The sequence below is a fragment of the Corapipo altera genome, unplaced genomic scaffold (genome assembly GCF_003945725.1).
Source record: "Corapipo altera isolate COAL_440 unplaced genomic scaffold, ASM394572v1 308, whole genome shotgun sequence".
In the NCBI taxonomy this organism is placed as follows: domain Eukaryota; kingdom Metazoa; phylum Chordata; class Aves; order Passeriformes; family Pipridae; genus Corapipo; species Corapipo altera.
Genome location: NW_020884925.1, coordinates 788,595 through 813,351, shown reverse-complemented (window position 1 = coordinate 813,351; position 24,757 = coordinate 788,595). Strand labels below are relative to the sequence as shown.

Here is a 24,757-nt window from a genome sequence, read left to right as displayed (position 1 = left end):
GACCGAAGGGAAAATTGTAAAGGGAGAGGAAAGAAACCACTGAAGCAGTGAGATGTGTGGTTGGGATGTTGCTGCCGTGGCCTGGGTGTCCTTGGTGGGTGGTTTGGTGCCTTGGGGGTTGGTTTTGGCTCTGTATTGGCACTATCACACAGGGTGCAGCAGGGACTTGTGTTGCTGCTGAGCCTCCGCCGCCGCCACATCTCCACTTCTGCTTTCATTTTCTGCTCTAATTTAAGTTGTCTCACTGCTTTGCCATCTCCCTCGGGTGCCTCAGCCCAAATGAACTGCTCTGGAATTCAGCCAGGAGACCTTTCTTCTGCATATGGGCCATCCTGGAGTGCTGATGGGGGTTTTTCATCTCCATCCAAGCTTATCATCCCTTTTGAACAAGTTCATTTGAATTGCAATGACAAACATGGTTGAAGGTGTCCCTGCTCGATGCAGGAGGGTTGGACCAGATGACCTTCAAAAGTCTTTTCCCACCCGAATCATTCCATGACCACTGTAACACTTGCAAATCTCACTGTTCCTGCATTAGAGGTTCCATTCTTTTGGATAAAACTAAATTCAGAGGAATTTTGCACCTCCTGTCTTCCCTGCACCAATACCTGGGTCCATAAATGCGTGTTTTAGGTACCACCACCTCCCACACTTGCACACGAGGTTCTTTGAGCTGGGCTGCTGTAGATGATTAAGTGGCAATAACGTTTCTCTCCCATCAGCAAACAGTGGGAAGAGAAAAACACGGCGAGCACGGAAGAGAAAGATGAGAAAAGGAGAGGGCTGAGTGTTTTGCAGGTGGTGAAATGACCTGGCATGTGAAGCTGTGCAGTGAAAACCCAGGTGCTGAGCTTCTCCCTGGATATTCCCCCTGCCTGGGCTACGGTGACCACCACTGATGTGTTACCCTTGATGTCACCAGGGTGTTATTTCAGGGATCCAGCAACATGAGGCTCTTTGCTCCTGCAGGAGAAAAATCTGGAGAGCTCTCGTGCCGATGGGTTCGGATGGATCAGGGAAATGTGTTTGGATTGGCCATTTCTCTATCAGATTTCATAAGTTTATCTGGAATCTCTGCCCCACGTGGTGTGACATGATGTGCTGGTGATGGATAAATCCAGGCTGCCTTGAGGAAACCAAGCCTGAGGATTGGGAACAAGGAGAAACTCACTATTTTTGTAGTCCTTCCCCGGGTTATGGGATGTTATAATAATCCCAGTGAACTTTGCTTCCAGAATTGCCCCTTTTGCAGCCTCAAGGCTGACACTGATCTCTGGGGGTTTTTTTCCAAATCATTCAATATTTGGCAAACTCTGTCCATGATTCCAGGCTTTAGCTGTCACAGATTATTTATGCTGGGTACGGATGCTTCCAGTGCACAGTTTATTTTGGACTTTTGCCACGTGTTGCTCGCGCTGAAAGTGAAAATACTGAGATTGGGCTTTCTGAATGTGTGTTAAACCATGGCCAACTAGTAAAAGATCACACAGAATGGAAAAATCAATCACTATTTACAAATTTAGGGGCTGCACAAAACCTAGTTGACCACTGAAATTTTAGTCTTTCTGTCAACCTGCTCCTAATCAGATGATTATTGTCATTTTTATCAGGGCCTCTGAGCTCCTTGGAAATATTCATTTATTTTGGTATGTAGGAGGACACAAGGCCCCATCTGTAACGGTGTTTGCAGATCCTATTTTTCATGTCGCCAGTAGAATTATGGTAGTGGAGTAAAACTGAGCAAAATCAGCATACAGGGTTAATTTGAGTAAGAATCTTCATTCAAACAAAGTGGAAAAGGATACAGAACATATTAGACTGAAAATATATGATGGGAGGGCTGGAGCCCCTCTGCTCTGGAGCCAGGCTGGGAGAGCTGGGGGTGTTCAGCTGGAGAAGAGAAGGCTCCAGGGAGACCTTAGAGCCCCTTCCAGTGCCTGAAGGGGCTCCAGGAGAGCTGGAGAGGGACTTGGGACAAGGGCCTGGAGGGACAGGCCAAGGGGGAATGGTTTCCCACTGTTGAGGGCAGGGTTAGATGGGATATTGGGAAGGAATTGTTGGCTGTGAGGGTGGTGAGGCCCTGGACCAGGTTGTCCAGAGAAGCTGTGGCTGCCCCTGGATCCCTGGAAGTGTTGAAGGTCAGGTTGGATGGGGCTTGGAGCAACCTGATGTGGTGGAAGGTGTCCCTGCCCATGGCAAGAGGTGGAATGAGATGATCTTTAAGGTCCCTTCCAACCCAAACCATCCCATGATTACATATTGACTTAAAATGCCATAAATATTCCCTTTCAAAGGTCTGTGAGACCATAAATTTTTGTTCCTGGGAGTTTGCAATACAAATAATGTATAAATGACCAAAATGGGACATCATTTTTATATCTTCCCATTTAAATGTAAACACAGAGCGACACAAAAGCCCTTAATTAAACCAGTGCAGGGAGTCCTGGGTGACAAAATACAAACTCTGTGTTGTTCTTTTCATGTTCCTATTTAATTTTTGATGCCCAAGCACAAAAATATTAATAATTTTTAAAGTCATACTATAGCTAATATGACAGCCTGCTCAGACAGTTGTCTTTAGGAGAGCCTGCCATATGCTAATTACCTAATTATGCATCTCTCTTTGCAATGTTTTCTCCCAGATCCTTCGGGAAAGCCAAGTGTCTGCAGGAGGTGCTGATGCAGAGCAGGGCTGGGCTCATGTGCAGCAGTGGTTGGGAGACCACAAGTAATTAACTTCATTAACGTTGCTTTGACCTCACACAATACCCCAAGCCATGTTTGGGGTTGTTACCACTAAACCCTGTGGCACCTCTGGGATTTATAAGGCTTGAACTGACACCCCTTTGCTTTCTGACCTTGCCAAATTTGTTAGTCATTAGTGGCAGCTTCTGGTGTGTGAGTGGTTTTGGGGAGGGGGGGAGGATTTGGCTCCTCTTCGTTCCTGGAGTTCCTGGGGCTTTGAGCATCTCCAGGGGGTTCACGCTTGGCTCGTGATCCTGCTGGATTCCAATTGTTTGGATGCAGAAGGCACAGATGTTTGTTGTTACGCTGATTCCATGCAGAATAAACATCTCTAGAGACGCGAGGAAAGCGTTTGGGTGGGTGGAGTAGAGTGGCCTGATGCTTTATAGCGTATTTATGGAGCGTGCAGGAGGGAAGAGGGAAGGTCTGTTTGCTCAAGGTAACCAACTTCGAGCCCTGTTTGCACTTCCCACGTGAGTCTTGGATACGCTCTGATAACACCAATAAAACTAGCCAGCCCTCCTGGCCTGAGCTTTGAAGTAAAATCTCAGTGAGGAATTATCAAGCTTAAGTTTGCTGGGTTTTTTTCCCCCCCCCTCCCCTTCTTGAGGAAAAGCTCTGGAGCTGCAGAGCTCCACAAAGCCCAACCCAGCACTTGACTGACATCATCCCTATTGCATCTGTGCCTGTAGTAAAGCCATAGGAAAGCAGCTGGAACGCTTTCCAGAGTATAATGTATGTCCTGCTCCCAAGCAGTGTGCCGTGAATCCCTGCCAGATGGATCGCGCTGGGACACATCCACTGCCCGGCTGTGAGGAGCGCGTGGCCGGGGATAATATACTGCATGAAATATTGCAGGGGCAGGCAGTACAACAGGAAAGTTGTACTCATTTGAGGGCCTCAGAAATGAAACACAACTCCAAATCCCAGCCTCGCAGTGGATGGGGAAGATGAGGGTGGCTGTGCTCGAATTGAAGGTCCTGGATCTGGGACCTTGGGGAGGAGCACAAGGACAGGGCAACCAGTGGAATGCTTCCTCTTGATACTCTTCCCAACACTGAGTATCTGAAGTTCCCTAAACCTGTTGTGGGTTTTTTGACCTCATGGTTTTTTGACCCTTCTTGAGTGTTTTGTTGATGCCATGAGGGAAGAACTGTCAGAGTTGTGAGGTCCTGCTCCAGTGGGGCAACGCTCAAGGGAAAGCTCAACATTAGGATAAGTTTAATGTTCGGATGTGCATCATGTAAACTGTAATCTGTGTTGAGTCACTTGATGGCCCAGATCCTGGCTCTGAGGGTCTGGCATTTCTCCGCAGTTCCCTTTTGTCTTTATACTGGGATAACTCTTTGGCATCTCCCAGGGCAGTTTGGAGTTTTAGAACTGATTGGTTCTAAATGGGCCTCTAAACTGAGGCCCATTAACTCTGGATTTACTTTCATTTGGGGCTGCTGCTGGGCTGTCATCTTCTTGTAGTGAGGAAGTTCGAGGAATCAGCTGCTCATTTGGTGTTCCAGCACCAGAGGTTTGTGTTCTGTGGGTTTTAAGCAGTACAAGAGAAATAAAAAGTGTGACTGTAGGAGGGAGGTGGCTGTAGCATTTCATACCTGGTGCCAGATATGGACATCTCTGGGAAAGGGAGACTTGGTAGGGGGAAAGTGCTGCTGTTTGAATCCTGATGGATTCAAAATCTCTTGAAGAGGAAGAAAAAGGAGTTTATCTACTCCTCACTAGCCCAGGACCATGGAAAAATGTATCTGAGGCACGGGACAGGTCCATAGGGTAAGATGATGGTCATTTTATCTCAGGAGCCAAAATTTGAGGGTGCTGTGCCCATGAATTGATTCAACGGGATGTCGGGTGTTTGTTTTATTCTCTGTACAATACACTGAAAATCAGAAGGTCTTTCTGACTCTTTGATGTTTCAGATTTGGGACAAAATCAGCAAAAACTTGAGGTGCTGTGGGAGTTCCGTGTGAGTAGAGCCTGTGCTGTGGGCAGTGTTTGGGTGTTCAATACCTTAATTTATTACAGCTTTGGGGTATGAAAACCCTGCTCTCCTTCCAGATGCCGGTTGGGAATCATCGTTTGCTTTCTTTAAGGTGATTGGCATCATTACTTGAGTTGCTCTGTTGCATCTCCTGGTGCATGTTGGCAGCTTTTCAAGGTGCTAAACCACCTGATCTGTTTCTATTTTACCCCCTTTAGCATTGCTGACATGATGACCTGACAAGACCCGGGACGACCCTGACTATGCAGCGCGGGTACTGATGGGACAGGATCCAATATGAGTGTGAATGATGCTGGAGGAAGACGACGCTTCGAGGAGAGCGAGTTCACGCTGCACATCTACCCCGGGAGCATCGCCGAGGGGACCATCTACTGCCCCATCACCGCCCGCAAAACCTCCACGGCCGCCGAGGTCATCGAGTCCCTCATCAACAAACTCCAGCTGGACAAGACAAAATGCTACGTGCTGGCCGAGGTGAAGGAGTTCGGAGGGGAGGAATGGATCCTCAACCCCACGGACTGCCCGGTCCAGCGCATGATGCTGTGGCCGCGCATGGCCCTGGAGAACCGCATCAGCGGCGAGGATTATCGCTTCCTGCTGCGGGAGAAGAACCTGGACGGCTCCATCCACTACGGGAGCCTCCAGTCCTGGCTGCGGGTGACGGAGGAGCGGCGCCGGATGGTGGAGCGCGGCTTCCTCCCGCAGCCGCAGCAGAAGGACTACGATGACCTGTGCGGGCTGCCCGACCTGAACGAGAAGACGCTCCTGGAGAACCTCAGGAACCGCTTCAAGCAGGAGAAAATCTACACCTACGTGGGCAGCATCCTCATCGTTATCAATCCCTTCAAGTTCCTACCTATTTATAACCCCAAGTATGTCAAGATGTACGACAACCACCAGCTGGGCAAGCTGGAGCCCCACATCTACGCCGTGGCGGACGTGGCGTACCACGCCATGCTCCAGCGCAGGAAGAACCAGTGCATCGTCATCTCGGGAGAGAGCGGCTCGGGGAAGACACAGAGCACCAACTTCCTCATTCATCACCTCACCGCCCTCAGCCAGAAGGGATTTGCCAGCGGAGTAGAACAGATTATTCTTGGAGCTGGCCCAGTGCTTGAGGTAAGATGGAAACAACGGGAGCGTGGAAATGTTTGAGCGGCGAAAAGAACCAAGCCCGAGCAGTTGGGAATTTGTTATGACACTGCTCTGGGATTATCTGCTGAATACTGATAGCAAAGTTCCAACAGCATTAGCAGTGGGAGAAGGCTGTGTTTCTGCCTATAGAATCCTACCTGCTTCCAGAAAAAAGAGGAAAAGCAAGACCAGCAAATGGCTTTCTGCCAAATTTATCAGTGATTGGTTTTCACTCAAGTATTTCTTAACGCCGGTGATTTCCCAGTGTGAAAATGAGAATTATTGGTAGCCATTCTCTGTAGTAATTGAAAAGAGAATACATTGCACGGTGTATTGATGGTGTTCTATTTATGGAGTTTCTGTGCACTCAGCTCCTTCCGTCCCTTCCCCAACTCAATGGCAACTTTCATGGTCAAAACTGTATTTTCTAATCATTAGTGCTTGATTTGGCTGGTGCAACTGGTTCCCTTGTGAGGACTTTTCCTGCCTGTTAGAACTGGGCCCTCAGCTTTGCAGATCTGAAACTCTGAAGAAAGCTGCAAATCTTCATTAGTTAACTTGCCTTGAGTTTACCCTGTAACTCTTTGACACGGTTTTCCTTGGAATTGCCAGCTTTGCTTGTTGAAGAGTTTTGTTGGTTAAAGCCCATCTGCACCTGGGTGATGTGGGATCAGCCTCAGCCCCGCTGTGGGCCTTGCAAGGTGCAGGGAGGTGGTTTGTTGGCTGTGTCCTCTTCTCTTAAAAGTGGCTTTGACTAAAGTAGAGTGAAACTCATGGATTTGGGGGCATCTGTGTTGTATTTTGAAAGGGCTTTTCTGGCAGTTGTAGACAAAGGTGTCTACTCTCTATGATTATATCCCACTAATGAGCCCGAGGACTTGGATCAGCGTCAACTGCCAGCAGAAAACTGGGAATCAGAGGAAGGACTGCTGGTTGTGGATGTCTCAGCTAAGGATAAGCAAACAGATCCATTCTGCAAAGCCAACAGGTTTTGATTCCTCTTTCCACATCAGGTGGAATGGGCTGAGCTGAATTTAATCTGGAGTTAGCAAAGGTGTTTGTGATGGGCTTTGCCCTGAAAAGCAGCAAAGCTGCTAAAACTGAAGGTAAAGAAATTGAAAAGGCTTTTTATTTGGGACAGTTCTGCAGGAAAATGTGTGTTAATTCTTTTAAAGCACCCAGGCAAGAGGACTCCATGTCCTTACACTCACAGTGCTTCTCCTGGTGTTATCCAAGAGATTGTGGAGCTGTTTCTTGCTGGAGTTGATGAGTAAATATCAGAGCAGGCTCCCACAGTCTGCAATTAATGGTGGTTACTGTGGTGACCTGAGGAGGTGACCACATTAATTTAAGAAAACCAGTATGAAAACTATTGCATTCCACCTGCAATCCTGTTATTCCACCTCCAGTCCTGTTATTTCTTTGAAGCACTTTCATTCTGGTTGGTTTTTGGTGTGCTCATTAACGTATCGTGTTGGACCAAGGTCACTTTATAGTTCTCTTCAACAGTATCAGAGGCAGCATCTCTGTCTAGGTTAGATTTGCAGAGGTGGAGAAGGAGATCTCCATGAAAGAGGAGGTAGAAGGAAGTTTGGAGAATTGTTTTTTTTGCTTAGATTCTGCTTTTTTCAGGAATAGGTTGTCCACTTGGGTTGAGAGTGGCAACACAAATGGTTCACTGGTAACGCTGCTTTGGAGGTGACCTCTCACTTCTTCTGGGGACTGTTCACAGAATGAATTACAGAGTGGTTTGTGTTGGAAGGGACCACTCTTCTGCTGGAGGTTACTTAGAATCGTAGAATGACCTGGGTTCGAAGGACCTTAAAGATGATCTCATTCCACCCCCTGCCATGGGCAGGGACACCTTCCGCTAGCCCAGGTTGCTCCAAGCCCTGTCCAACCTGGCCTTGGACACTTCCAGGGATGGGGCAGCCACAGCTTCTCTGGGCAACCTGTGCCATGGCCTCACCACCCTCACAGGGAAGAATTTCTTCTTAATTTTTCATCTTCTTTTCCTTTGAACAGCACCTCTGTAGCTTCTCTTCTCAGTTCCCTTTCCACCAGACAAGGTTGCTCCAAGCCCCTCCAGCCTGGCGGGTTGGTGTGTTGGGATGAGGTGGAGGGCAGGGGTGCACTCAGTGCACTCACCCACTCAGCCTCTTTGTTTTACTGTCACAAGATCCACAGCTGTTTTTAAGGAAAAAAAGATCTGAATCGTATCTGTTCTTTTCTTTGCTGTTGGAACAGAAGTTTGCATTCCTTCACTCCGGCAGCTGGATGGCTGCTCTGGGGCTTCTGCTGCTTCCAGGGCTCTTGGAGAAAGTGAGGGTAATCCAGAATTCCTTCTGCTCTGCCAGCACCATCCCAAAGAGTTACAAATCAGGCAGGCTGGAAGATAAAGTGGGCATACTTCTGCTTTTCCTTCCCTTCCTAAAATTCCTTAAGGAAGAGCTCTTCAGGGCAGAGCTTTGGGTCGCATTACCCTGCAAACCATTTGCGGATTTGACCTCATGATTTGGGATTGAAATTTTTCTTTTCTCTGGAAGCTTAAAGGCCAAACTTGTGTATTTTAATTTTTTTTTCCTCTTTCCCTTCATTCTCCTCCTCTCTTCCAGACACTTTCTTTGATCCCTTTGTTTTTCCTCCACATATCAAAGATTAGATTATATTCAGCTCAGGTTTGTCTTTCAGGAGGCAGCGACATCTTTATGCTGCAACTCCTGATTTAGGACATGGGGCAACTAAGAGCTTCCTTGGACCTGTTAATCTCTTTCCCTGCTTTCAAAGTGTCTGTGGTAGGACAAGAACCTCCTGTTCCTGGGAATGCCATTGCTGTTGTGCTCACACGGAAGTGGAGCAAAACTGAGAGTGATTTATTTTTTTCTGCAGCTTTGCTGTTTTCCTAATTTACCTTTTTTGAACAGCTTCAGGCTATTGTTTGGGATTTCTTTTTTTTTTTCCATGAGATTCCTGTGAGCCTTTTCCAAATTAGACTTTTGGGACTGGCTGTCAAGACAAGCTGCTACTGCCATCTAAACACGGTGACATCATCCATAGTTGCACGTGGTTTGAGACATGTACTGAGACCAAGTGTGTCCTTCTAAAGTCCATTTGATGTAAATCCTACGGATTTTCTTTTTCCTACACTGGGGTTTAATAGGAAAATTCTTTTTCTAATGATGCTCCTTGAATTGGAGCACTGTGGTTGGAATAGTGGATATGGTTGCAATATGCTTTTTTGGGTGATAAATGTTATTATAAAATATTTATGTATTTATATATTATTTGTCATAAGTTATATTCCTTAAATATCACACTTATGTTTCCAGTAACAAGGTTCAAATTGGTTTAAAAATAGGTGATATTTTTTTCCACTTTTCCCTATTTTCTTACAAAGCCCATGAGGGCCTGGAGTGTGTCCAGAGAAGGGAATGGAGCTGGGGAAGGGTCTGGAGCACCAGGAGCAGCTGAGGGAGCTGGGGGGGCTCAGCCTGGAGAAAAGGAGGCTCAGGAGGGACCTTCTTGCTCTCTCCAACTCCCTGACAGCTGGGTGGAGCCTGGTGGGGGTCGGGCTCTGCTCCCAGGGAACAAGGACAGGAGGAGAGGAAATGGCATCAGGTTGTGCCAAGGGAGGTTTAGGTTGGATGTTGGGGACAATTTCTTCACACTGGAAGAGATGGGAATGCCCATCCCTGGAAGTGTTCAAGGTCAGGTTGGAGAGGTTGAACAACCTGGTCTAGGGGAAGGTGTCACTGCCCATGGTAGGGCAGTTAAATGAGAGGACCTTTGAACATCCCTTTCAATCCAAAGGATTCCATGATTCAAGCAGTGCTCTCCTGAAGAACAGTGATTTAGCCGCAGGGATATTTTGCTCTATAAGCAGGGAATTCGTTGATGTGGACTTAGGACAGTGTTTGAAGACTCTTTTTTTTTCCTCTTTAATTAGATTAGTTAGAAACATCCAGATGAACTTTATATTGGAATCCCAGCTGTTTGCCTAGACTGTAACCCTTAGGAGTGAGATGTGGGTGTGTCCCTCTGCACCAGTGCAGCCCATGAGCATCCTCCTCCATCCTCCTGGGCCACACTTCAGCTTTCCTGGGGAGCTCAGAAAGCAACTTCATTTATTACATCTTGGTAATTTTTTTTTCTTTCAATTCTCAGCAAAAATTCAGAAGTAGGAAATTTCTCCCTGGCTCAGGTGTGCCCAAAGGTCACTGGGCAGGTCTGGGATGAGCCTTGATGTAAAGCATTGTTTTATCCAGGTTGTTTTATCATCTGTCCCTTTCTCAACATCTCGTTTTTCCCGGGGGTGCAGCCACGGCAGCTCCACATGCCGAGCGTGTTCCCTGAGCAGCTGGTTATTTACCTCTGCAAACATCCCACTCACATCTCTCAGTTGCTCTAAAAATAAAATTAAACAGCCAAACAGCCGACAGGCCGAGGGAGCTGCCCCTGCCCTTCACTGCTGACGTGCGTCTGCAGCATCTCTGCCGGAAAAAAAAAAGGGAATTGATTGCTTGAATTGCTTTGGAAAAACTGCAGCCAGGTTTTTTTAGAGACAGCACCGCTCTCTGTGTTCCCAGTGGGTGGTGGTTTGCACGGGAACCTTGGGAGCAGCAGCTGGAATTGCTTTTGGATTTCTGGAGTGGTGTTGTGCAATCCGCGTGTTCAGCTCGCGCGGGGAAGTCGGGGCTGCAACCTGGAAGGGCAGAGGAATAAAAGCCCTTGTTTGTTCTTATTTCTTTAATCCTGGTTCTCGGGATGTTAGAGGAGAATGTAGGCAGCACCTCAAAGGGACTGAATGTTATTCTCTAGGACGTTGTGGTCGTGCCCAGCCTCTTCCAGCTGAATCCAGCTCTGGCAGCAGCAGCTGGAGCTCCGGCCCCTGAGAGGTGGGATGGGAACGGCCCCGCGCTGCCGGGATTGCAGTGGATGCTGCTGAATGTTTCCAGAGCCAGACAAAGAGCCATTGAGAGGAGTTAAAAAAATCAATTAACTGGAAGGATCAGGCGTGTCCTGGACTTCCAGTGTATTCTGGTGGCACTGGACAACACAGAGATGCCAAAGCTCAGTGTGCAGCATCCTCTGCTGCTTCTCCTGCGCCTGGTTATCCCAGATAGGACCAACTCCACTGGCAGATTCCACCCTCTTAACTCCCATGGAGCCAGGAGAAGGGGATACTCTCTTCATATAGGAATTAAGGTGCTGTTGCCTGTGAGAAAAGACATTTGCAAGTGGTTCATATTCATATTTTTACCTGGAACAGCATTAATGGGCTGTAAACTTTGAGTATATTCCCTTTTAATCCTGTTCCTACTTGAAACAGTATTAATGGGAGATAAAAAATTTCAGTCGATTCACATTTTTACCCCCCACTTAGAACAGTATTAATGGGAGATAACCAAATTCCATTAAAATGGCCTTTACAAAAGAAATAGGTTCTGTGACTCAGTCACAATGTTCAGTTTCCAATACACCGATTCTTTAAGTCATTAGGTTGTATCCTGTGGCTTTGGAGGTTTAATATCCAAAAAAATGGATTTGTATGAAGGGGAGAGGGAAGATTTATTCTTCTGCTCGTGACTCCTTTTGATTATTTTTAACCTCTAACACCTGCTGTTCTCCTCGCTCTCCCCTTTGAGTTTGGGGTAGGTGTTGGTGCAGCAACCAGGAGTTTTTCCCGTTGCATTCTTCCCTCCCCAGTGGCTGGAGAGGTTTGGGAGGGAGATTATCCAGCTGATGCCTAATGTGGGAAGAATTCGTGCAGGCAGTGACACAAAGGGCTCCCACAGCAAGGCTCAGGCACCAACTGCTTTTCCCCAGCGCCTGCAAAATGCTGTTATTCTTCAGCTGGGGAGATTTGACACTTTCAGGCTCTGTATCAAACAGCGACTTGTTCATCCCTTTCTCTGACGCTGAATTATTCAATATTTTCCCTTCAGACTCTCCCTGCCACAGCCAGATGGGCTGTATCAGTGGCTGAGTTTAATATTATTTTTCATTATTTGCTCTCTTCAGCAAATATTTCTGTACTCCAAAGTCCAGAGTGTTGCTCTTCAATGACACAAACTGTTTTTTCTTCCCTGAGATGGATTTGTTATTAAAGCAGGTTTTTACGAAGCTGCTTTTTCTCCACCCTTAAGAATTAGCATCTATTTTGTTTCCAGGAGGGAAATGCTAAATAAACCCTGCCCTTGCTTGGGTGGAGCACTCACCTTACAAGATATCCAGACTTTATGGCCCCTTAAGTATCAGGATCTCTGGCTATCCAGGCTCTATAAATATTTATGTATCTATACAGTGTAATCCCAACGATGACCCACAGGGACCAAGTGTTCATGCAAACCCAGATGATGCTCAGCATTCTGTGGTATTAGAGAACAATTTACTTTCTTTAAAACATTTTTTTAATGTCTTTCACTGTCCTGTTGCCCCAGTGTATCTTTTATTTGGGTTTGTAGTCAGCTTTTTAGGTAAAACTTGAATATCAGGCTGCACATTGAATCAACCATGAAGGAAGGGACGGTTTTCTGAATCCTTATTTTTCTCTCTCAAATCCATCTCTCAGTAAGTTTATCAAACACTGTAATGATAATGTAACACTGATAAATAATGTTTTTGCTCAGAGATTGTGCTGTTACTGTGCAGTGAGGATTTAATAACCCAGACAAGGACTTTTTATCCCCAATGTTAGTACAGCACCATGTTTTTCTAGTCACGGAATGAGAAGTTAATGCTGTAGCAGGGATTTTGTTTCTTCCCCCCCCCTTCCCTTCTTCCAGTCAAAATACAGGTTTTTTTTGGTTTCCAGGATCATTTACTGAGACGTTTTTGAATTTTTTCGTGGCTGGGGAGCCTGTATCGGATTTGACACGGTGGGTTGGGTGCTGGGGGGGTGCCAGGTGGGTGCTGTGCTGCAGCCTGATCACCCTTGGTGGGGAACAGAAGGGCCTGAGAACAAGGAGCCTTTGTTGGACTGGGACTACACTCAGCTCCGGGGGGGGAGGGGGGGGCAGTTGGCAAATTTGGGCTTTTTAATGGTTCCTGCTGTGCCTGTGGATTTTCCAGGCACAAACCCTGAGTGCTGTCCCCTGAACTACTCTGCCCCAGGAGCAAATCCCTCTCCTGGCTGCTCCATGACAAGGTGTCAGTGGCTTATTGAGCTCCAGAATTCGAACAAATTGTTTCCCAAGGGAGCAAAAGAAATTTTCTGACTCTGCCCTCTGTGTCTCCGAGTGGGAGAGGTGCCCCCTCCTTATTTATAGCACTGAAATTGCTATTTATAACAGAAAAATTGTTGTTGTCACTTATTTTATACAGTGGAGAGACAGAGAAAATGTGGTTAATTACGAAAGAGACCACAGTGGATCATCTGGTCCCCCCTCCCTGCTCCAGCACATGGTGGTGTTGGATCATAGGTTGGACTTGATGACCCCAGAGGTCTTTTCCAGGTCTTTTCTGTAATTCTGTGATAACCAAGCCCTGCAGTGGTGCAATGTGTGCATCTTATTTCCCACCTCTGCTGCAGCGTTTTCTTTGTGGTCCCAGTGATTACCAGGCACAAACAAGTTTAACCTGCTGCTTTGACCCAGTGGCTTTGCCAAATTCAACAGGAATCAGTGGAGAGAAGAAGGGAGGCAACGTGAGGAGGCAGAGCTGCCCCTATTGGTTCACCCTCCAAGGTTAAATATTCTATAGAGGTTAAGTCAAAGCTCATCCTCCCCAAAGCCCACAGTTGCACAAGTTGGCAAATAAAATCATTGTTTGCCGTGTTTGCCGAAAGGATCCGCCCTAACGGCACCACCAGACCTGGACTCGCTTTTCTGAGCTTAATTAAGATGGATGAGGATAAACGTCCTGCCAGACAGTTGAGCCTGTGGCTTTGTCACAGGGATTGGGGATTTGGGCTCTCACGGGCAGAGGGAAGATGAAAGGACAGGCGGAACCTGAAGAGTTTAAAGCAGTGGGGACGTTTTGCAGATCGCTTATTTTGAGACGTAAAAAGCATAAAACCCAAATTATGTCGATTTTGCATCAGCATGAGCAACCAAAGCGTTCTCTGCCGGGGTGATTGGTGTCCCCCCGTTGCTGTTCGCTCCCGGGAAGCCCCGTGGTGTCGGGAAGCACCACTTGTGTTGGAGAGAAGAGCCCTGGGGAGTGAGGTCCTCCTGCTTTGCCCACAGGGATGGCTGTGCTGGATGAAGGATCCACCTCATCCCATCCCTGCCAGGACATTGGGCAGGGGGAGGCTTCCCTGCCAGCCCCACCACTTGCAGGCATCTGGAGCTCAGGGATCTCCTAAATCAAAGTCATCTCCAGCTGGATGGAGGTTTGTGGGGTCAACGTGCCTGGAAGGAAAGCCAGAATAGGGGAAAGATGGGACAATATTGAGTGAGATTCAAAATAATTACGAATTTAGCACAGCACAAGACCAATCAGGGTCATTGGCTCTTATGGAAACCATTATTAATAGCTAAAAAAAATATATATATATCTAAAAAGGGAAAGTTCAGCAATTTCTGGCCATAATGCAGTTAAAAAAAAAATCTAAATTTTTTTGCCAGCGTTGTCCAGATCTGCACTATCCTTGTTTGGTAGGAGGAAGGAAGAACAAAGGAATGGGATTCCTGTGCCCTGACTTGGTGGTTGAGATCAAAGATTTACCGATTGTCCCTAAACAGGCAGATTTACTTACGGTTTTTAATCGGGAGAAAAATCTTGGCTGAGGAGGGAGAGCAAAGGAGAATGAAAGCATGTGGATGAAATGCTCACATCCCAGAGAAAGGCAAAATGTTTATACTTTGATTTGCTTTGTTGTCGAAGAAATTGGAATTTTTGGGGAGAAACGACAGGTTTGGAGAGCAAAGGTTTAGTGTGGTGGGTCAGGTAGGAGCTGTATCCCGAATATTCCAAAGCAGAGCAGATCTGATCTCTCCGGACTTCAGCGAAGCATCTGATGTGCTTGGAGAATAAACAAGAAAGAAATACAGGGAGAAACAAATGAAAAATAGACAAAACAGATTTAATAACATGAAATCTTTTTTTGAGGAATTACCGATTTCTGGGAATTCCAGATATTCTAATGCAGGCTGGGAGCTGTGAGAGGTGGGGCTGAACCTCTTGTGGGAAGTTTGACTGAGGGTTTTCTTCTTCTATCTTGCAGATATCCCTGGGAAGTTGAATTATCCTTTGATTAAGGGGATTGTCCTTAAGAGCAGAAAATTCCATAGTTTTTTTGTGGAGTGGGCTGTGCTGAACCAGAGATTTAGGGTTGCCTCCTTAAAACAACCATCTCTACAAGGCGTGTATCCACTTCTTCATCCGAAGGGAACTTCACAAACGCTGGGAATACGCTTTTATGGTTTAGTTTAAGGCTCTGCAAAGCGTGGAGTTGGAAGTGTTGGAGTTTGTGTCCCGGGCTCCGGCCGGGGGCTGGCGAGGCTTGAGGAATGTGTGTGAGTTATTGGGCTGAACTCGGCGTTTCTGGGCCAGAGTGTTCCTGGTATTTGGAGGCCTCCGGGACAGAGGTAACTTTGCCAGCAGTCCATAAATTTGAGCCAGGCTTTTTTACCTTAGTCAGGGAATTCACGCTGAGCTTTCCTCAGGCCGGGATTCGCGGTGATCCAATCCCGGCGCGGTGCCAGGCCCAGCCACGGGGTTTGTTGGTGTTCCGGCGCTCGCTCCCTGAGCCGTCGCATTCCCGATCCATCTGTTCCCTCTGTACCACCTCACTGCTGGAGCTGTTAACTGGGAAGGGATGGATGCAGACAGTCAACCTGGAAAAACCTCTCTGCTTTCCTCTGCTCTCTGTGGGCACTGTGATGGCACCGGGATGTATATTCCAGGGAGAACCATAATGAGGAATTCAGTTTCAGTCCTCCAAAGAGCAGCTGGAGGAAAACCTGGGGTGGAGTTTGGTGAGTTTGGGGAAATTTCATACAAAAGAACACACAGAAATGGGCATTGCAGGGGGCAGAACCAAGTCCTAAATTATATAATACTAATACTACTACTACTAATACTAATACTAATAATAACACAACAATATTAATAATATATCCAATAATAACAGCAATAATACACACACAAATATGCATTGCAAGTGTCCTATAAAAGTTTTAAATAGTCATAATAAACAATAATAATAACTAGTCTGTAATATTAATATATTGTAATAATGATGATGATGATGATGATGGTAATTCTTTGAATACACACACAAATCTGCATTGCCAGGTGCCAGGTAAAAGTCCAAAATAATAAATGTGTATAATGTCTCCAATAATAATAATAATAATAATAATAATAATAATAATAATGTCAATATCTGCTCTAATAATTAATATTATATTACATATATTATATGAATGCACACACAACTCTGCATTGCAGGTGTCACATAAAAGTAAAAAATAATAAATACATAATAATAAAAATAATGTCTCCTATAATGATAATAAATGTTAATATCTGCTATAATAATAATAATAATGTATGTAATATGTTATTAATCCTATGAATACACACACAAATCTGCATTGCAAGTGTCACATAAAAGTCCAAATATATGTAATATAATAATATATTTGTAATGTAATTTTATGTATATACACACATTAATCTGCATTGCAAGTGTCACATAAAAGTCTGAAGTCATACATAAAATAATATCTCCTCTAATAATATATGTAATGCAATATTAATATAATTATATACTTATGCCCAAACAAGTGTGTATTGCAGGTGTCATATAGAAGTCTAAAATAACAGATATGTGCTGTATTAATATACGTAGTATAATAGTAATATAATAGTATATATACACTCAGAGAAATCTGCATTGGTGGTGACACATAAAAATCCAAATTAATATATATTAATATGTCCTATAGTAATTTATGTATTAGTAATACATCTATATTCATATATGTAGAGAAAAATCTGCATTGCTGGTGTTGTGCAGAATCCCCCAAATAATTAATCAAGTAAAAAGCTTTATTGTACCTTCACCGTCAAGCTCTAAACCAAGTAAACCCTTTGTGCTCTGGAAAAGCACAGCTGGGATGGACACCTCAGTTATTTGGGGGAGTATTTAGCACTGGCAATTTGTGCAATATGTTAATTAGTGCATGTGTTAATGAAGGGTGAGGTGTGTTAGTTGTATGTTATGTCAGATAACTGGAGATGCTGCTCCAGTATTTGGGCACGTCACTAGGAGGTGAAATTTATATTTACTTAATTGATTCATTCAATTTTAAAGGAATTCCGGTGAATCCCTTGGAACAGCATTTGCTCAGCGCTGGGATAAGGATGATCTGGAATTCCCAGCGGTGCTGGCAGGGGATGTGATGCTGGGCAGGGATATTTGTGGAGCAAATACAGCACAAGGCTCGTTTTCCCCCTTTTCCTTCCTTTTTTTCCTGCTAATGGAAGCACGGAAGGAGCTGCTCCTGCATCCTCTTGACTACCACTGGATGTTTGCTTTCAATCTGAATATTCTATTGGACAAGTGTTGGATTAGCATTAAATGGGGAAATAATGGGAAAAAAATTGTGACGAGAGCACAGAGCTTCTGAGTCCTTTGTGAAATCTGTGTAAGAGTTCCCTGTGGTGCTCACCTGCCGTTCCAGCTGCCCGTGCAAATGGCCAGTCTGGTCTAAATTCACCCAGAATTTACTTTTACTCCCCATTTTTGCATCGTGTGGCCACTTAAAATGATGGATAACCCAAGTCCTGCTGCTCTGCTTGTGCAGATGAGGATCCACCTTCCTTTCTGCAGTGGAATTTCCCAAACTGTCCGTGGGCACAAGGTCCTTTGCTTCTTGCATGTTCTCAGCCTAACAAGTGGTCATCCAAGAGCTGTTAAGCCTGGATTAATCCTGGGCTTGGGCTGCTCCAGGGGGGATTACAGAGCGTAATCTTGGCATTAACGCCAGGAGATGGGAGCGGAGCTTCCCAAAGTGCTCACACAGCACAAGGAAACGGTGCTGGCGCCTTCGGCCTCGCGTGCTGCTTTGGGCTGTGGGGGACACAACGGAGCCTTCTGGAATTACATCCCAACTGGAATATTTGTAATAACAGAGATGCAGTCTAAATAACGTCCTGCAGAAGGGAATTACGTGGGTAATGAGTGGGTGCGACCTGCCTGGTGATGTCCCGGGTTTTTCTTCCTGGCTCGTGCGGCCCTTCCCTCTCTCCAACATCTGGTTTTCATCTGCTCCAGGAAAGCCAAATAATTTCAACGAAGCTGAGAGAAAACATGCTTTTAAAAAAACCCCCCAACATGTTGGTGTTAGCCTGGGTTTCTGCTGGGGTTAATAATTGGATTTATCGGGTTATGGACAGAGTGGATGCTCCCTTGGATGGGTGAGTTGGTGCACTGTCTGATGGACAAGGCAGTTATGGCTGAGCGAGGACTGAGTGACACATTCTTCCTGCAATGGTAAAGAACATCAGTTGGGGTTACTCTGAATTTTGGTGCATCCTCTCAGCAGAGCAGTGAGGCACAGGGGGGATGGGAACAGCCTTAGTTCAGTGGGACTGGCCGTGCTTCCTTGTAGATCAGGGATCCCTCTCATTATCCTTCAACAAACACACGTTTCCTAAACTGCCAACTACTGGATATATTGAAAGCAAATAAATACGTAATATAAATAGGAACCAGATTAATTAAAAACCTCGCTGTGTAACATATGAGATATACAAACATCAAAGCAATATATACGCTAGATATAGAAATATTAAATAAAAATACCTTATTCTCCTAATATCTGCACCTCTAAATCTGAATGGTTGTCACTGGGGCTGATTTTAAAGCTCAGCCTAGCGTGGCTCACCGCCTCCCTAATCACCCCCACATTAGCAGCCCCCCCTTGACTAAGTTTTTTAATTGCACTTTATTGATCACAGGGCTTTTAAAGACATCTGTGAGCTCTCGACGAGGCTCCCGCGGCATCGGCCCCGGCAGCGGGACCTCCAGGAACACTCAGGCTTTTTGCTTTCCATTTAGGCTGCAAAACCCTTGTGGGCCATTAGATGGTCTGCCCTCGGTGGGGTTTTGGTGCTGTGAAAGCTTCATTAAGACACAATTACGAGTAAGCAAAATATTTCTGCTTTTATGTATCAGTTGCGTCTGTTCGGCGGGAGAAATGGAGCTGGGAGGAGCTTTTGGAATAACTAGGACGTCTCACCTCCTGGCTTAAGGCATAAAAGCAAATATTGAAGGAGCCCTAAGTTTGTATTTTGATTTAATGGCTGTAATTTTTAAATTGCTTTACGGTTATCGCGTCGTAAGATCTTCACCACTAATTTTTCCAAAGAGTTTAATTAAGGTTCGAGCTTTCAACTGGAAAATAGGTTTGGACTTACTGTTGAGTAAAAAGTAGGATAGGTTCGGGTTTATGCTTTGAGGATTTATTAAGTTTATGCTTTGAAAGAAGACACTGTGTTTCATGGAACCAAGGAATGGGTTGGGTTGGGAGGATTCCCATTTGTTTGACTTGATTCAAACCACAATTGATTTGACTTCATCCTCCAATTGCCAGATCCACACTTGAATTTCTTAGGAGCCCAATTCCTATGGCCCAGGATGCCACTGGGGCAGGGCACTTCCACTGCTCAGAGAGTCTTCAGGAGAAGTTGTGGTGGTTTATTTTTTGCTCCTATTTTCTTCCTTGCCATTGAATCAGCTCAGTTTAATTTTGTGCATCTTGCTGGGGCGGTGCCAGGGCCAGGCTAAAGAGGATGAGGAAGGTGAAATTCTGTGAGTCAGGACCTAAATGTGTGGATAATTCCATGGACATATTTCCCCACCTCTTTCTACCTCTCACCTGAGTTATCTTTGATGTGTTTGTTTTCTAAAGTGGCACTGGAAGAATTGCAAATGCAGTAATGTTTTTAGGCTGGTTCAGGATCTTGATCCTGTTGGGAATAGGATCCTCCATATATTTGTGTGCTGCGTCCCAGGATCTTGATCCAGTTGGAAATAGGATCCCCCATGTATTTGTTCTGCATCCCAGGGAGCAGCAGAGTATAGGTGGGAACCTCTTAAGGTAATGTTGTTCAGCATCACTTGTCAAACTTTGATTTTGGAGCTCATTAGCACCAATTCCCTCCTTTTTTTCCCCCTCTTTTTTTGTACAGTCCCCAATATTGTGGGATTTTTTTTTTTTTCCTACCTTCTTTCAATTTCCACCTGGGTTTTAATTCTTACAGTAACTTTAACCTGGTGAGTTTTCAGTAGCTCCCCTGGTCCTGGATGTCATCCAAGGGGAGCAGGAGCAGTGAAAAGGAGATGAGCGGGGTAAGGCCTTGGGAATTGGATGCCGGAGCCGGGTGACCGAAGCCTTCCTGCTGAAATCTGGCCAGCACGAGGTAGGACAATCGTGCTGCTGTTTTCCTTGGGAGTTATAAACAAGAGGATGAGGCTCAGCAAGAGAAAGAAAGGTTTCTTTCTGTGGTTTCCTTTTTGTCAGTGGTTTGGTTTCCTTTGCCACTCTCCTGAGCTGCAGGCAGAGCTGTCTGGAGGAGAAATGCTGTTTGCACACGAGTTTCATTTTTGAATGGAGTGTTTCACTTGCTGATTAAGGTCAGTGAAGAAATACATTTAATACCTTTGCTTTAAAGAGGCAAACAAACCCCTCCTTAGCTCCCACTGATGGGTTTTTTTGGGGGGGTTATAAAGCTGCTGTGAGTGAACCAGCAGGAGCAGCATCCCCATCTTTCCCACTGGGATAAACAGATGCACTGCAGCAATTCCTGCTACATCCTGCCTGCATTTTGTAGTGCAAAAAGGAAACAGAATCATGTGAATTTATTATTTAAACCTTCTTATCATCCCAAAGGCAACCAGAGTGGCTGGGCCCCTTCCTTCAACCCCACTTTCAGGGTGACGGGTACTAAATTGTTTAAGGGAGGGATCTTTCAGCCCTATCCCCATAAAATCTTTCCAAATCCCTCCAGGTGATATTTGTGGAGATATTTAGACTCTACAATGACCACGGGAGCGATGGTGTCCTTGACTTTCTCAGCAGCCTCAGATTTGGATGGTGTATGATGAGATTGTTGTCTGACAGCAGGGACTTTATAGCTCCACGTGTGGAATAAAGGCTTTGGAAGTGGTTAATGGAGAAAGTGAGATCTGGATCTCAGACACCTCCCAGTCTGATTCCTACACACACACGAGTTGGATTAAAATCATGGAAACCATGATCTCTGTAGCTCTGCCTCGTGAAGGGAGATCCAAGGCATCAAAACTGTGGGTTTGGATGTGAATTTGTCTGTTGTTCTTTATCGAGAACACAAAAATTCCCTGTTGGCTCAGTCGTTGTGCAGTCTCATTGACCCTCAGGAAGCTCTGTGTCAGTCAAGGCTGATGTTTGTCATGGCTGGAGAGCTGAAGTTGTGCCTTTGGGCATGGTTCTGCCCTCGGTCCTGCAGGCAGGAACGCTCCGGCGTTCCATCCTCCATCCTGGAGCAAGTGCCGGAGCGCCAACAGCTCCTTTCCTTGCAAATAATTGCTGGTTCTCAGTTCGTTTCTACAAACCAAGTGTCATTAGTGCTGACCCCCTCTTCATTCTGATGTGCTGCTGTGTGTCAGGTCACTGCTCACTTCCCAATAAAAGCTGGGAATGTGGTTTTATTTCGGCTATAAATTATGTATCACTGCTCAGCACAGGGAGTGCTTGTTTTCCCCCTTCCTTTTCACGTCCCTGGGCTCCTCTGCGTAAAGATCCTTTTCTCCCGTTGGGTTCAACTGATGAATCTCTTCCTAAATTCAGAAAACACACTGTGAATTTGTCCTTGAGTTTGTCTCAGCCTGGCAGAGGAGTCGTACTGAAATCCTGGCTGGGTTTTCCAGCTATTCCGGTTCGGCTGGTTAAAGATACTGTTACATTTGGCTACAAAATTTCCCACCTCCCTCTGTGTCCCATCGCAACTCCTTTGATACCGACAACAGCTTGTGATTATACTTTATGTGCTGTATATTTAGTTACAGAAGAGTTACCAAAAGGCTTAAACAGACTGTGGTGATTGTTCAAAGGCTGAATGAAGAAATGCTGGTCTGGATTTTACTGTTGTAAAGCTTTCGGGTTTCTACGAGGGGAGTTGTAAACCCTTTGTTTAGTTGCTCCATGATGGAGAGGGAACATGTCAGCTGAGTGTGGTCAGGGTAGAGGGTGATCAGGGAGGGTTTGTCAGGCTGGGTGGGGGTGAGGGAACAGAAAAGCTGGTATAATATACTAGGTGTGATTCTGTGAATATCTGTGGAGTGGAAAGCACCGTTTCAGGGAAACAGAGGAGAGGGAATTTAAGGAGCGTGTACTCTCACAAAGCTTTGAAATTAATTGGATAACGAAGCCTGGTTTGCCTTTGCTCAGGCAGGCAATGCCCCTGGGAATTTTCCAAGTGGATCTGCTGCATTTCTCCCCTGTCACTGTGCCGAGTGTCGCAGCAGAAACTCCTGCACAGCTCCCAGTGCAGCCAATGGAGCAGCGCCCGCCTGCTGGGAGCAGCTCCCGGCTCTCCCTCCATCACACCCCTTCTGTGGAGTATCTTGCACTTGAAATGTGTTGCTGCACATACACTGTCCTGTGTTCTTCAGGAGGTGGCAAAGTTAAATGCTGTTAAATGCCTTTGGAGGGTTAATTTGTTCTTAGGTGTCCTCAGTGACACAGCATCTTCCTTCTGCTTCCCTTCCCTGCTCTCCTCACATCTGGGAGCACCTCAGGGTCAGTGCCATGAAATTTGGAAGACATATTGCAACTGGTGGGGGGAGATCCCAGGAGGAGGTTGAGTGGAGCTCAGATCCTGCTCTAAAAATTGGGCTTGCATTCTTTCCTCTGCTTTGCTCCATTTGGGGTCAATCAATGCCAAGTGGAGGGGTTTGGGCAGGCCCTTTGCTCCTTGAAGCCTTGCAGAGATATGGGATGTGTATGGTGACTGCACAAATTAGCACTTGAAGTGTTGCTAAAAAATCCTGCACCTTAATGGAAGATACAACCTCAAACTACATTTCTTAATATTTGCATGGAAACCCCTGGGCTTGAACCAAGGGGCTTTCCAGTCCCCACTTTATGATCTCTCTTGCTTGGCCAAGGTGGATGATGAAGAGCTGCTGCTCGTCTTCATGCAGGGAGAAGGAGCAGCGAGGGCTCTGCATCCTTGGAATGCAAACACGTCCGTGCTGGCACACCAACAGATGGCTTGGTTGGACTCCTTCCCTTTCCAAAAAGCTGGAGAAGATGCTCCCAACACACCATCGCAACCACTTGGTGTTTTACAAAGCCAGCCTGGGAAAAGGTGGACGACGGAAAAATCCCTGTGTTGGCTTTGACAGTGTTTTCTGCGGCGTGGAAAGTTGGAATATAAAATCTCCCCACGTTTCCCTTCGTTTCATTAATTCAGGGCTTTCTTTCTCTGCTGGATTTTCTTGCCTTTAGGAACCCAAAGCTGTTCTCAGAAATCCCGGCCTTGGCAGTAGAGAAGAACATTGCACAAAGCTAAAGAGGTGGTTTTGGCAGGGTGGCCCTGGAAGTGAAAGCTCCTTCCCTGCCTGCAGCCCTCTCTCCTGACAGACGGAATTCCAGGGCTGTGCCCGTCTCGTGCCGCGGGGCATCGGCTGTTCCTGCTGCAGCTGCTCCTTTCTCTGGTGTCAGATTTACCCCCAACTGAGTAACCTGTGCAAGTTTACAGTTTAGTCTCCATCATGACCCCAAGGAAACCCACATTGAATCCCTCTGGGAAGGTGACAGGTGGGACCTGTGGGATTGTCCTCTTTTACTGAAAATAGACTTTAATCACTTGCATCCTCTCCTAAGAGAAATACCTGACAGGAAAATGTTGATTTTTGAGACTTTTTGCTCCCTAAAAATAACCAGTGTCAGCTGTTCTTTTTCTTGGCACTTATCAAATATTCTGGGCCCTGATAGGCGAATTAAGTTTTTTCAATGAGATTTATTATGATCCAATGAGATAATAATTTTTTCAGTGCTCCACATCAGTCTGGTTCCTGCAGGTGTTGTGGAAAGTCAGTTGTGTGAGGAGCAGCTGAGGGAGCTGGGGGGGCTCAGCCTGGAGAAAAGGAGGTTCAGGGGGGACCTTCTCAATCTCTGCAACTTCCTGACAGGAGGGGGGAACCGGGGGAGAGGGTTGGCTCTGCTCCCAGGGAACAAGGGATGAGAGGAAACAGCCTCAGGCTGTGCCGGGGGAGGTTCAGGTTGGACATCACGAGGAATTTCTTCATGGAAAGGACTGTCAGGCACTGCAAGGGGCTGCCCAGGGAGGTGGTGGAGTCCCCTCCCCTGGAGGTGTCCAAGGAATGACTGGACGTGGCACTCAGTGCTCTGGGCTGGGGGACAAGGTGGGGATTGGGCACAGGGTGGACTCGTTGACCTTGGAGGGTTTTTCCCACCTCAATGATCCTGTGATTCTTTGATTCCAATACTTCCTAATAAGCATTTTTAAGCGTGCAAATAGGGGGAAGAGATTTTTTTAGGGATCCTTTGGACATCCGAAAGCTGCCTACGGCTACTGGAATGTTGCACTGCTGGAAAACACGAGCCCGGCAGCGCTGCTGTGGTGTGAGTGAGTCCTCTGAACTGTGGATGAGGCACAGAAACTTGATGCTGCTGCTCAATAGCGCTTGAAATTCTGGAATTGCGTCAAGAAGAGTTGCAGATTATTTATATAATCCCCCAGAAAAGCAGGGAAGGGCTGGAGACGTGTGTATTCCCGTTTAACCTCGTCCTCCTTCGTACCATGTTTTACGTGGCAGAAAACAAACGTGGGTCTGATTGTGTTGATTTAGGGGCAGAGCTCTGATTTTATTGGGTTTTATTTTTTGGAGGGGAGGGCGGCTGGGTGTTG

General features: G+C 46.1%; 1 protein-coding gene across 7 annotated transcripts in view; it reads left to right on the top strand.

Annotated features, from left to right (window-relative positions):
- The window catches only part of MYO9A (myosin IXA), a 168,803-nt gene that overhangs the window by 25,195 nt on the left and 118,851 nt on the right, over nt 1–24,757 (top strand). For 5 of the 7 annotated variants that reach the window (XM_027657762.1, XM_027657760.1, XM_027657758.1 and 2 more), the window contains exon 2: nt 4,951–5,872. In XM_027657762.1, coding sequence (XP_027513563.1) covers nt 5,030–5,872 — 843 coding nt within the window. In that variant the 5' untranslated portion in view covers nt 4,951–5,029. Of the gene's footprint in view, nt 1–4,950; nt 5,873–24,757 lie in introns of those variants that run through there. The other 2 variants (XM_027657759.1, XM_027657761.1) reach the window with 1 other exon arrangement.